The sequence below is a fragment of the Bombina bombina genome, chromosome 6 (genome assembly GCF_027579735.1).
Source record: "Bombina bombina isolate aBomBom1 chromosome 6, aBomBom1.pri, whole genome shotgun sequence".
Lineage (NCBI taxonomy): Eukaryota > Metazoa > Chordata > Amphibia > Anura > Bombinatoridae > Bombina > Bombina bombina.
Genome location: NC_069504.1, coordinates 779,334,786 through 779,347,809, shown reverse-complemented (window position 1 = coordinate 779,347,809; position 13,024 = coordinate 779,334,786). Strand labels below are relative to the sequence as shown.

At 38.9% G+C, this 13,024-nt stretch overlaps 1 protein-coding gene across 1 annotated transcript in view; it reads right to left on the bottom strand.

The window, feature by feature from the left end:
- DDHD2 (DDHD domain containing 2) overlaps positions 1 to 13,024 on the bottom strand; it is a 658,501-nt gene that overhangs the window by 237,839 nt on the left and 407,638 nt on the right. The window contains exon 12 of the mRNA XM_053718087.1: positions 7,525 to 7,641. Coding sequence (XP_053574062.1) covers positions 7,525 to 7,641 — 117 coding nt within the window. The remainder of the gene's footprint in view (positions 1 to 7,524; positions 7,642 to 13,024) is intronic.

The window sequence follows — 13,024 nt, the reverse complement described above, 5'->3', positions numbered from 1 at the left end:
ATGATCTTTTCACACAATATCTTCAAACCCAGAAATAGATACCAAATTCATTAGTGAAATGTCTACAATATATATAAATTTATAATGAAGTTCAATATATCCATATTAATATTGCCAAAACATTCTAGCATTTATATTGTAACAATAATTATTGCAATTTACAGTTGATCCAAACTAAGAAAGCCACAGTATAAATATACAATTTCACATGTTAAATACCAATGTTTCCCTACAAAAAGACTGATAAATCCCAGTCTCTATTAATGCCTGTTGGTTGCAGAGTACCCAATCCATGAAACCAAAATGCCTCCCTTTGTTTGAGTATTAGTTCTCTATCACCCCCCCCCCCCCACACACACACACACACGTAAATTTGGGACATGATCTATTAATTGAAACAGAAGTTGGTTAATGGCATGATTTTTTTGTAAAAAGTGATGTGCAACTGGGGCTGTAAGTATTTTAGTTCTAATAGAGCTTTTATGCTCAATGATCCTGACACGTACACATCTAGTGGTTTCTCCCACATGGGCACTTAATCAGATAAATAGCATATTGAATGTTCATGTATAATATCCCTTAATTTGATATTTTTTACCATTACTGGGGTGGTAGAATACTGAACCTCTAATTAAATTACCACAGCAAGAACAATTTAAACATGGGAAGAAACCCGTGTTGCCGGTGGTAATATAACTTTGTACTGCAGTTTTATTTTTGTTGGGGCCTATATCAGCTTTAATCAAATGATCATGACGATTCTTACTTCGTTTATGGGCCGGAATTGGTAAATTCTGAAATTCTAGAATATTAGGGTTACACTGAGATAAAATACTCCAATGTTTCTTAATGATCTTATGAATCTGTGGACTGAGAGAATTATATTCAAAGACAAAGGCTATATGCATACTTACATCATTCTTGTCCTTCTTATTTTTAGTCTTTAATAGACTTTCTCTAGGAATCGGTAGAACTGATGCTATCTCTTTGTTAATCAAAAATGATGGATAGCCTCGTTCAATGAATCTTGTACCCATATCCTGTAATCTACTATTTACCATACTCTCATCTGATACTATACGTCTAACTCTTAATAATTGACTCCTTGGGAGAGAGTCAATTAAAGCTGGTGAATGAGCGCTATCATAATGCAACAGGCTGTTATGGTCCGTACTTTTTCTAAATAAATCAGTTTTAAGGGTACAACCTGTCTTAATTACTTTAGTATCTAAAAATTCAATTGATTCCTCATTCCATGTCAATTTAAATTTGATATGACTAGTGGCCGAATTCAAGTCATTGACAAAAGCCAACTGGGTTCCAACGTCGCCCAACCAGATGCCGAAAATATCATCAATGTAGCGCCACCAAGTGGCGCTACATTGAACAAACCATCTATTAGAAAAAACGAATTTTTCCTCAAACATGTTCATAAAAATATTGGCATAGTTAGGGGCGACGTTGGAACCCATGGCTGTACCTTGAACTTGCAAAAAATAATTATCTTCAAAGAGAAAATATTTACAATAAAGTATCATCTCTATCAATTGTAACAAGAAATCTACTTGAGCACCGCTTAAATTCCCATCATTGCCAAGAACTGACTGAACTGCACCTAGCCCACTCTTATGTGTTATGGAGGTATAAAAACTCTCTACATCAAGGCTATATAAAATAAATTTACTAGAGGGAAAATTTAAAAAATCCAATTTTTGAAGAAAATCACTTGTATCCTTGATAAATGATGTTGATTGTTCTACATATGGTCTTAATATACGGTCTAAAAAAATAGAAACTTTGGTCAAAACAGAGCCAGTACTGGCAATGATTGGGTGGCCTGGAGGAGTATCTAAACTTTTATGTATTTTGGGTAATATATACATTACAGGAGTATGTTGGTATTTAACAATAAGAAATTTGAATGTATCTTTCTCAATTAAATTGTTTTTAAGGGCTATAGTCAAGATTCTATTTAACTCTTTCTGAATAGAAAATATAGGATTACTGGGTAATTTTTTATACACACTTGTGTCATCCAATTGTCTCCTAATTTCTTTAATATAATCATCTTTAGTCCCAGCGACTATAGCTCCACCCTTATCAGCCCTCTTCAGTATAATATCTTGTTTCTGTTTCAGAGACTTTAAAGTTTCAAAGTCTTTCTTATGGAAATTTCTTTGAGGATTTCTTTGAAAATCCTTATGTCCTTGTCCTATATTAAGATTACGTCTCTTAACACGCTCAGTTTTATCCCTCAAAGACTCAATGTCATGTTTGACCAAATTTATATACGTCTCCACACTATGGTTAGATTGCCCTGGGACAAATGAGCTCTTATTACGGAGACCAAGTTGCTGCAAAGAAATTATTTTTTTATTATTATTATAGGACTTAAACTTAATTTCATCTAAAACATTACTAAAGATGGTTTTTAGCCTAAGGGTGCGAAAGAACTTAAACAGATCTATATGCAATCTAAAGAAATTACAATCTTGTTTAGGACAATAGGATAAACCTTTGTTAAGTATGAAAAGTTCATCGCTAGTGATCTCCTGACCGGAGATATTTACCACAGTGTCCTCTGTTAGTGTAATTTGTTGGATCGGAGTTGACAACGTGGTTTCTCCTTGGTATTGACTACATCTAATAGATGGTTTGTTCAATGTAGCGCCACTTGGTGGCGCTACATTGATGATATTTTCGGCATCTGGTTGGGCGACGTTGGAACCCTGCTGGCTTTTGTCAATGACTTGAATTCGGCCACTAGTCATATCAAATTTAAATTCACATGGAATGAGGAATCAATTGAATTTCTAGATACTAAAGTAATTAAGACAGGTTGTACCCTTAAAACTGATTTATTCAGAAAAAGTACGGACCGTAACAGCCTGTTGCATTATGATAGCGCTCATTCACCAGCTTTAATTGACTCTCTCCCAAGGAGTCAATTATTAAGAGTTAGACGTATAGTATCAGATGAGAGTATGGTAAATAGTAGATTACAGGATATGGGTACAAGATTCATTGAATGAGGCTATCCATCATTTTTGATTAACAAAGAGATAGCATCAGTTCTATTGATTCCTAGAGAAAGTCTATTAAAGACTAAAAATAAGAAGGACAAGAATGATGTAAGTATGCGTATAGCCTTTGTCTCTGAATATAATTCTCTCAGTCCACAGATTCATAAGATCATAAAGAAACATTGGAGTATTTTATCTCAGTGTAACCTTAATATTCTAGAATTTCAGAATTTACCAATGCCGGCCTATAAACTAAGTAAGAATCTTCATGATCATTTGACTAAAGCTGATATAGGCCCCAACAAAAATAAAACTGAAGTACAAAGTTATATTACCACCGGCAACACGGGTTGCTTCCCATGTTTAAATTGTTCTTGCTGTGGTAATTTAATTAGAGGTTCAGTATTCTACCACCCCAGTAATGGTAAAAAATATCAAATTAAGGGATATTATACATGTAACATTCAATATGCTATTTATCTGATTAAGTGCCCATGTGGGCGGAGCTATGTGGGAGAAACCACTAGATGTGTACATGACAGGATCATTGAGCATAAAAGCTCTATTAGAACTAAAATACTTACAGTCCCAGTTGCACATCACTTTTTACAAAAAAATCATGCCATTAACCAACTTCGGTTTCAAATAATAGATCATGTCCCAAAATTACATAGGGGGGTGATAGAGAACTAATACTCAAACAAAGGGAGGCATTTTGGATTCATGAATTGGGTACTCTGCAACCAACAGGCATTAATAGAGACTGGATTTATGAGTCTTTTTGTAGGGAAAAATTGGTATTTAACATGTGAAATTGTATATTTATACTGTGGCTTTCTTAGTTTGGATCAACTGTAAATTGCAATAATTATTGTTACAATATTATTGCTACAATGTTTTGGCAATATTAATATGGATATATTGAACTTCATTATAAATTTATATATATTGTAGACATTTCACTAATGAATTTGGTATCTGTATTTCTGGGTTTGAAGATATTGTGTGAAAAGATCATGTATATGTATATATTAGATGAAATGCCTCTGGGTAGATAATGAATTAGTATTATTATTAATTAACCTATGTAGATGTTAAGGGTTAATTGCTCAAAGTGTTTTTAGCGCCACCTAGTGGTGCGCAACTATATATTGTGATATTATTCAGTATATATATCAGCTTGATAAAGGGACAGAGGTCTCGAAACGTTGCTGTTTGTTACCCTGTTGTTTTAAACAACAAATTTGCTATGCTGTCACTACCTTTCGCATTTAGACAGGATGCAGTCTCAGAATTGTGATGTCATCACTTATTTAAAGGGCCTCTGTTCATTATGCTTTGCCCTTGCATTGTCTCAGACCTGTTTGTGAGAGCTCCTGTTTATTACCTGGCTGTCTGACGTCCCTCCTGGTTCCTGATCCCTGGCTTGTTCCTGATTCCGGCTTGTCTGACTACTCTCTTTGGCTCCTGACTCGGCTCGTCTGACTATTCGCTTTGGCTCCTGAGTCGGCTCGTCTGACTACCAGCTCTGGTTTTGATTCCTGGCTTATTATTTGTTTTGTGGACTTTTTATTATTTTTTGCTATTAATAAAGGTGTGATTATTTTTGCACTTCTCGTCTCTGTCTGATTCCTGGCACCCTGACAGCGTGACAGCTTCAAGCCGTTTGGATGCGGCACCTGACGTCACCCGGAAGTGTCGAACTCATACTTGTTGAATGGTGAACGCCACGGAGAGTGAACACACCGATTGCAGCAGGACCAAGGTATACCTGAGTGTAAAGGGGTGGGTTTGGCTATATGCCATAGGCCCCCGCCGGGTGAAAGTCCTGCAGCCTTCCTTGGAGTGGTGAGTCAGGTTACTTATTCACGCCATAGATTATATGCTTATGCTCTCTGCAGTACACATTGTTCAGTATCCAGCTATGCGTGTAACACGTGGATAATCTAACTTTCTATGGTACGATAAGATACAGGTCTTGTATAGATATAGGTAATGAATAACAAATAATCAAATTTTATATTAGACTCTTTTTAGTCTTATTACTCAATGGTGTGTTCATAGCATGCCCTATAAGAACATGTTCTATCCAGGATATTTTGAAATATCCTTTATAAACATTTACAAATCCAGAGTATACTTAACCTATGGATAGATTAAGATGGCAAACAAAGATGGCAATACCTCCTACTTGATATTGACTACTCATCTAATAAGTGTTTACATTTCAATAGTGCAATTCTCTAGTGTATGCACTATGTAGACTGTCATAATGCAATTTGACACCTGATATTATCCTACTCCCAAAAGTTTATAATGTCATAGATAGAATTATATCTATTGGGAATCCAGGTGGCCAGGGAGAAGATCCAAAAAGCCTCTCGCTTGAACAATAATTTGTTCAAATCTCCTCCTCTTTTAGGTTTCCTAAGTTTTTCTATGATTGTCCACCTGAAGGTTAGATTAGAACAAGCATGTTCCTGTGTAAAATGTTTAGCTAGTTCAGATCTGGCATCAGATAGATATCTTGATATCTGAAAGGTGCTGCTGTATCCTCTCCCTGACCTCCCTGGATGTACATCCAATGTACTGTTTATTTGAACATGTGCACCAGGCCATGTAGACCACAAATTTGGACCTGCAATTCACACAGCTCTCAATCTGATATTCTTTGGAGGTTACATTTGACCTAAACCTTTCTCCTCTTTATATGAAACTACAGGGAATGCACTGTCCATAGCCACACCTATACATCCCTTTAGATGTTAACCAAGAGCTGGTGTCAAGGTTTTGTGGCAAATCACTGGGTGACAAAATATTTCCCAGGGTTACTCCTTTCCTGTAAGAAAATCTGCACCCCTTTTGACCACTTCCGTTAATCCCTCATCTGCTGTTAGCATAGGCAAATGCCTTTTAATTGTCTTGCAAATTTCTTTGTAATTAGAAGAATACTGGGTAACAAACGTCACTTGCTCTGTGTCTTTAGTGTACCTTGGTGAGGCTGTCTTAAGTGTATCTTTCAACAAATTTTCTCTGTCATGTCCACCTGCTTTTTCATTTTTTCTACCATATGCATTTTATACCCTCTGGCATTCAATCGCTTTTTTAGATCCTCACTGTGTTCCTTGTGGTCTCTGTCATTAGATCAGTTTCTTTTCATTCTGACAAATTGTCCTTTTGTTATGGATTTTTGCACACTGATAGGGTGACTGCTTTTTCCATGCAAAAGGGTATTCCCCGAGATTGGTTTTCTGTAGTTTGAGGTTTCTACCTTTCTTGTTTCTATAATATCTGCAAAAATCCATAGCAAAAGGACAATTTGTCAGAATGAAAATAAACTGTTCCAATGACAGAGACTACAAGAAGTCTTGTGTAAAGCCAAACAGCTTTACACAAGCCTCACATCAACATGCGCAATGTCAAGCATCGGCTGGAGTGCTGTAAAGTATGCCGCCACTGAACTCTGAAAATTCAGTGGCCGCCTGTGGAAATGTGTTCTCTGAAGTGCCAAGAAAGTTCACTTTTTCTGTTACTAGTACTATTTACAGTTTTGATGCTTTGGATTTAAAGGGACAGTCTACTAGGAAATTGTTATTGTTTAAAAAGATAGATAATCCCTTTATTACCCATTCCCCAGTTTTGCATAATTATATGTAATTTGTAATACATCTATACATCTGGGGCATTTGTTTCTAAAGGGCCCAGAACCAAATGTGACAGAACTTCTCTTATCAAGATAATACAATAATTTCTATTTGGTATAACTAAATTACATACAAATTATCCATATAACAAATTATCCAAACTGTGTTATACTGCAGTATATATATATATGTGTGTGTGTGTGTGTATATATATATGAATAAAAAAAATCCTGTCTTTAATCAAACACTCCTCTCATAATCAGAATTAGTACCACTGCACTTATAATTAATTGAGCGTTATCACAGTACAGATTTTTTTCCCTTGATTTTAGCCACCATTTAAAATACATGTTTTGAATCAGTTAAGGAGAATCTGGGGGAGACTGTACCTGCCTATGAGGGGAGTATTTTTTTTAATTTTATTTATTTATACTTTTTACACTATTTGTTTTTTTTATTGTGTTACCACTTCTTTTTTTTATTATTATTCTTAAACTATGTTTTTTACAAATACTTTTCACTGCACATTGCCCATAAACCTATCACAAAAGTTAGCTGTGAATAATTTTATGAGTTAAGGACATTTCAATCTCAGATCTGATAACTTAGAAATTACTGTGATGTTCAGCACAGATGTAAACTGCTTTACTGCTTCCATTTTATACTGACACCACATAAAGCAGTATATCCTTGGTTCATAATAGACACATATGCAATGTGTTAACAAGCCAGCTATCTAAGCAAAATGTCTGACAGCAATATCATGTGTTAACTAGCAAGCTATCTAAGCACAATATCTGACTTTCTACAAATTTAGATATATTTACATAGAATGTTAAGGAACAAATTTCTCTTACCTGTCCTATTCCAACATTAAAGTTTTCATATTTCACTTCAGTGGGCATATTGACTTGTGTAAAAGTGGGTTCTCTGTGTTGCAAATTTTCTTTTACTTCAGTCAAGTTTTTGGTGTCCTGCAAGCAAAGGAATATCATATATTCAAACTACAACAATGTGTTACAAACACAAGGAAATAAAAGAAAAAATATAATACTATATAAATTAAAATTCACTGTGGTATTACATTATAATGTTAATGAGTACCATATTAAATACAGAGGAAAAAGTAAGAAGGATTGACAGTGCTTGCTTATTGGTGGTTACATTTAGCCATCAATAAGCAAGTGTAACCCAGGTTATGAACCAAAAATGGTCCGGCTCCTAAGCTTTACATTCCTGCTTTTAAAATAAAGATAGCAAGAGAACGAATAAAATTTGATAATAGGAGTAAACTAGAAAGTTGCATAAAAGTGCATGCTCTATCTGAATCATTAAAGAAAAAAATGGGTTTAGTGTCCCTTTAACAAGCCTGCTAAAGAGTGAAATGTACACACAGGTATTTGTATATTTTAAATGAAAAATAAATGACAACATAATATCCCATTATAAATACAACCCATCAAATAAAAAATAAAGAATTCAACATCAATATGACTCTGTAAACTTAATTATTTTCAGGAGAGAATTGAAATAAATCTGTTTTTCTTCTCTGCATTACCCTACTAAATTATGAAAATAGTATCTAACTATCACTGATGCAATATGCAATGTTTTGTTAAAGTTTGCTTAGACAAAATGAATGTATCCTTAAATGATGTCTTCACACTTCAACGAGAACTATATGCAGAACTGGATTTTAATTTCACAACTTCTTTGAGAAGGGTACGGTAGAACATAAAGCTGAGCAAGAGGAAAGCGCTCTGAACCTTAAAGGGGCAGTAAACCTAGAAAATAATGTTATATAATTCTGCACATAGTGCAGAATTATATAACATTATCTTAGCCAAACTTTATTCAACATAATATTGCCGGTGAAATTTGATTACAAAATAGGGTTTTTCAGACCGCCGCTCTTGCTCTATGGGGCGGGTCTGGTTTTCCCCCTGAGCGAATCTGGGCAGCTGTATAGTCACAGCCCGGCTCGATCGTGCCATTACACTCAATGCAGCTCACTCCTGCTATCAGACAGAGCAGGAGCGAGCTGCATTGAGTGTAATGAGTGTAATGGCACGATTGGGCTGGGCTGTGACTAGACAGCTGCCCAGATGCGCTCAGGGGGAAAACCAGACCCGCTCAGTAGGGCAAGAGCGGCGGTCTAAAAAACCCTATTTTTTTAATCAAATTTCACCGGCAATATTATGTTGAATAAAGTTTGGCTAAGATAATGTTATATAATTCTGCACTATGTGCAGAATTATATAACATTATTTTCTAGGTTTACTGCCTCTAAAATCAACACAAAGGATTTATGGTAAATACAACTATGTTTTTCTCTCACACCCTTGTCCATATCATATATAATAAAAGGCCAGGTATGTTTGTCAGATGCAGTCATGCGCAGTAGAGACTGCGCAAGGACAAACATACCTGGCCTTTAGGATCAACTTCGGATGAGATCGGCCTTTGTGGGGGCGTGGTCAGGCGGAGCGGGCGTGGTGAGGGGGCGTGACCGACGGGAGTGCCACAATGGGGGCGTGACCGGGCATGGTCAGACCGGGAGTGGGCGCTAGAGAAAAATAGGTGGGGGATAGAGAGCAAAAGAGGGGGGGAGAGAGAGCAAAAGAGGGGAGAGAGAGCAAAAGAGAGGGGGAGAAAGCAAAAGAGATGGGGGAGAGAGAGAGCAAAAGAAAGAGGGAGAGAGAAAGAGAGCAAAAGAGAGGGGGAGAGGGAGCAAAAGAGAGGGGGAGAGGGAGCAAAAGAGAGGGAGAGAGAGAGCAAAGGAGAGGGGAGAGGGAGAGCAAAAGAGAGGGGGGAGAGAAAGCAAAAAAAAAAGAGGGGAGAGAGAGCAAAGGAGAGGGGGAGAGAGAGCAAAGGAGAGGGGGAGAGAGAACAAAGGAGAGGGGGAGAGAGAGCAAAGGAGAGGGGGAGAGAGAGCAAAGGAGAGGGGGAGAGAGAGAAAAGGAGAGGGGGAGAGAGAGCAAAAAAACACAATTTATGCTTACCTGATAAATTTATTTCTCTAGTGGTGTATCCAGTCCACGGATCATCCATTACTTATGGGATATTCTCATTCCCAACAGGAAGTTGCAAGAGGACCCAGAGCAAAGCTGTTATATAGCTCCTCCCCTTCCTACCATATCCAGTCATTCGACCGAAAACAAGCAGAGAAAGGAGAAACCATAGGGTGCAGTGGTGACTGTAGTTTAAATTTAAGAATAACCTGCCTTAAAATGACAGGGCGGGCCGTGGACTGGATACACCACAAGAGAAATAAATTTATCAGGTAAGCATAAATTGTGTTTTCTCTAGTAAGGTGTATCCAGTCCACGGATCATCCATTACTTATGGGATACCAATACCAAAGCTAAAGTACACGGATGAAGGGAGGGACAAGGCAGGAACTTAAACGAAAGGTACCACTGCCTGTAAAACCTTTCTCCCAAAAAACAGAATTTATGTTTACCTGATAAATTACTTTCTCCAACGGTGTGTCCGGTCCACGGCGTCATCCTTACTTGTGGGATATTCTCTTCCCCAACAGGAAATGGCAAAGAGCCCAGCAAAGCTGGTCACATGATCCCTCCTAGGCTCCGCCTACCCCAGTCATTCGACCGACGTTAAGGAGGAATATTAGCATAGGAGAAACCATATGGTACCGTGGTGACTGTAGTTAAAGAAAATAAATTATCAGACCTGATTAAAAAAACCAGGGCGGGCCGTGGACCGGACACACCGTTGGAGAAAGTAATTTATCAGGTAAACATAAATTCTGTTTTCTCCAACATAGGTGTGTCCGGTCCACGGCGTCATCCTTACTTGTGGGAACCAATACCAAAGCTTTAGGACACGGATGAAGGGAGGGAGCAAATCAGGTCACCTAAATGGAAGGCACCACGGCTTGCAAAACCTTTCTCCCAAAAATAGCCTCAGAAGAAGCAAAAGTATCAAACTTGTAAAATTTGGTAAAAGTGTGCAGTGAAGACCAAGTCGCTGCCCTACATATCTGATCAACAGAAGCCTCGTTCTTGAAGGCCCATGTGGAAGCCACAGTCCTAGTGGAATGAGCTGTGATTCTTTCGGGAGGCTGCCGTCCGGCAGTCTCGTAAGCCAATCTGATGATGCTTTTAATCCAAAAAGAGAGAGAGAGGTAGAAGTTGCTTTTTGACCTCTCCTTTTACCGGAATAAACAACAAACAAGGAAGATGTTTGTCTAAAATCCTTTGTAGCATCTAAATAGAATTTTAGAGCGCGAACAACATCCAAATTGTGCAACAAACGTTCCTTCTTTGAAACTGGTTTCGGACACAGAGAAGGTACGATAATCTCCTGGTTAATGTTTTTGTTAGAAACAACTTTTGGAAGAAAACCAGGTTTAGTACGTAAAACCACCTTACCTGCATGGAACACCAGATAAGGAGGAGAACACTGCAGAGCAGATAATTCTGAAACTCTTCTAGCAGAAGAAATTGCAACTAAAAACAAAACTTTCCAAGATAATAACTTAATATCAACGGAATGTAAGGGTTCAAACGGAACCCCCTGAAGAACTGAAAGAACTAAATTGAGACTCCAAGGAGGAGTCAAAGGTTTGTAAACAGGCTTAATTCTAACCAGAGCCTGAACAAAGGCTTGAACATCTGGCACAGCTGCCAGCTTTTTGTGAAGTAACACAGACAAGGCAGAAATCTGTCCCTTCAGGGAACTTGCAGACAATCCTTTTTCCAATCCTTCTTGAAGGAAGGATAGAATCTTAGGAATCTTAACCTTATCCCAAGGGAATCCTTTAGATTCACACCAACAGATATATTTTTTTCCAAATTTTGTGGTAAATCTTTCTAGTTACAGGCTTTCTGGCCTGAACCAGAGTATCGATAACAGAATCTGAGAACCCTCGCTTCGATAGGATCAAGCGTTCAATCTCCAAGCAGTCAGCTGGAGTGAAACCAGGTTCGGATGTTCGAACGGACCCTGAACAAGAAGGTCTCGTCTCAAAGGTAGCTTCCAAGGTGGAGCCGATGACATATTCACCAGATCTGCATACCAAGTCCTGCGTGGCCACGCAGGAGCTATCAAGATCACCGACGCCCTCTCCTGATTGATCCTGGCTACCAGCCTGGGGATGAGAGGAAACGGCGGGAACACATAAGCTAGTTTGAAGGTCCAAGGTGCTACTAGTGCATCCACTAGAGCCGCCTTGGGATCCCTGGATCTGGACCCGTAGCAAGGAACTTTGAAGTTCTGACGAGAGGCCATCAGATCCATGTCTGGAATGCCCCACAGCTGAGTGACTTGGGCAAAGATTTCCGGATGGAGTTCCCACTCCCCCGGATGCAATGTCTGACGACTCCGAAAATCCGCTTCCCAATTTTCCACTCCTGGGATGTGGATAGCAGACAGGTGGCAGGAGTGAGACTCCGCCCATAGAATGATTTTGGTCACTTCTTCCATCGCCAGGGAACTCCTTGTTCCCCCCTGATGGTTGATGTACGCAACAGTTGTCATGTTGTCTGATTGAAACCGTATGAACTTGGCCCTCGCTAGCTGAGGCCAAGCCTTGAGAGCATTGAATATCGCTCTCAGTTCCAGAATATTTATCGGTAGAAGAGATTCTTCCCGAGACCAAAGACCCTGAGCTTTCAGGGATCCCCAGACCGCGCCCCAGCCCATCAGACTGGCGTCGGTCGTGACAATGACCCACTCTGGTCTGCGGAATGTCATCCCTCGTGACAGGTTGTCCAGGGACAGCCACCAACGGAGTGAGTCTCTGGTCTTCTGATTTACTTGTATCTTCGGAGACAAGTCTGTATAGTCCCCATTCCACTGACTGAGCATGCACAGTTGTAATGGTCTTAGATGAATGCGAGCAAAAGGAACTATGTCCATTGCCGCTACCATCAACCCGATCACTTCCATGCACTGAGCTATGGAAGGAAGAGGAACGGAATGAAGTATCCGACAAGAGTCTAGAAGCTTTGTTTTTCTGGCCTCTGTCAGAAATATCCTCATTTCTAAGGAGTCTATTATTGTTCCCAAGAAGGGAACCCTTGTTGACGGAGATAGAGAACTCTTTTCCACGTTCACTTTCCATCCGTGAGATCTGAGAAAGGCCAGGACTATGTCCGTGTGAGCCTTTGCTTGAGTAAGGGACGACGCTTGAATTAGAATGTCGTCCAAGTAAGGTACTACAGCAATGCCCCTTGGTCTTAGCACAGCTAGAAGGGACCCTAGTACCTTTGTGAAAATCCTTGGAGCAGTGGCTAATCCGAAAGGAAGCGCCACGAACTGGTAATGCTTGTCCAGGAATGCGAACCTTAGGAACCGATGATGTTCCTTGTGGATAGGAATATGTAGATACGC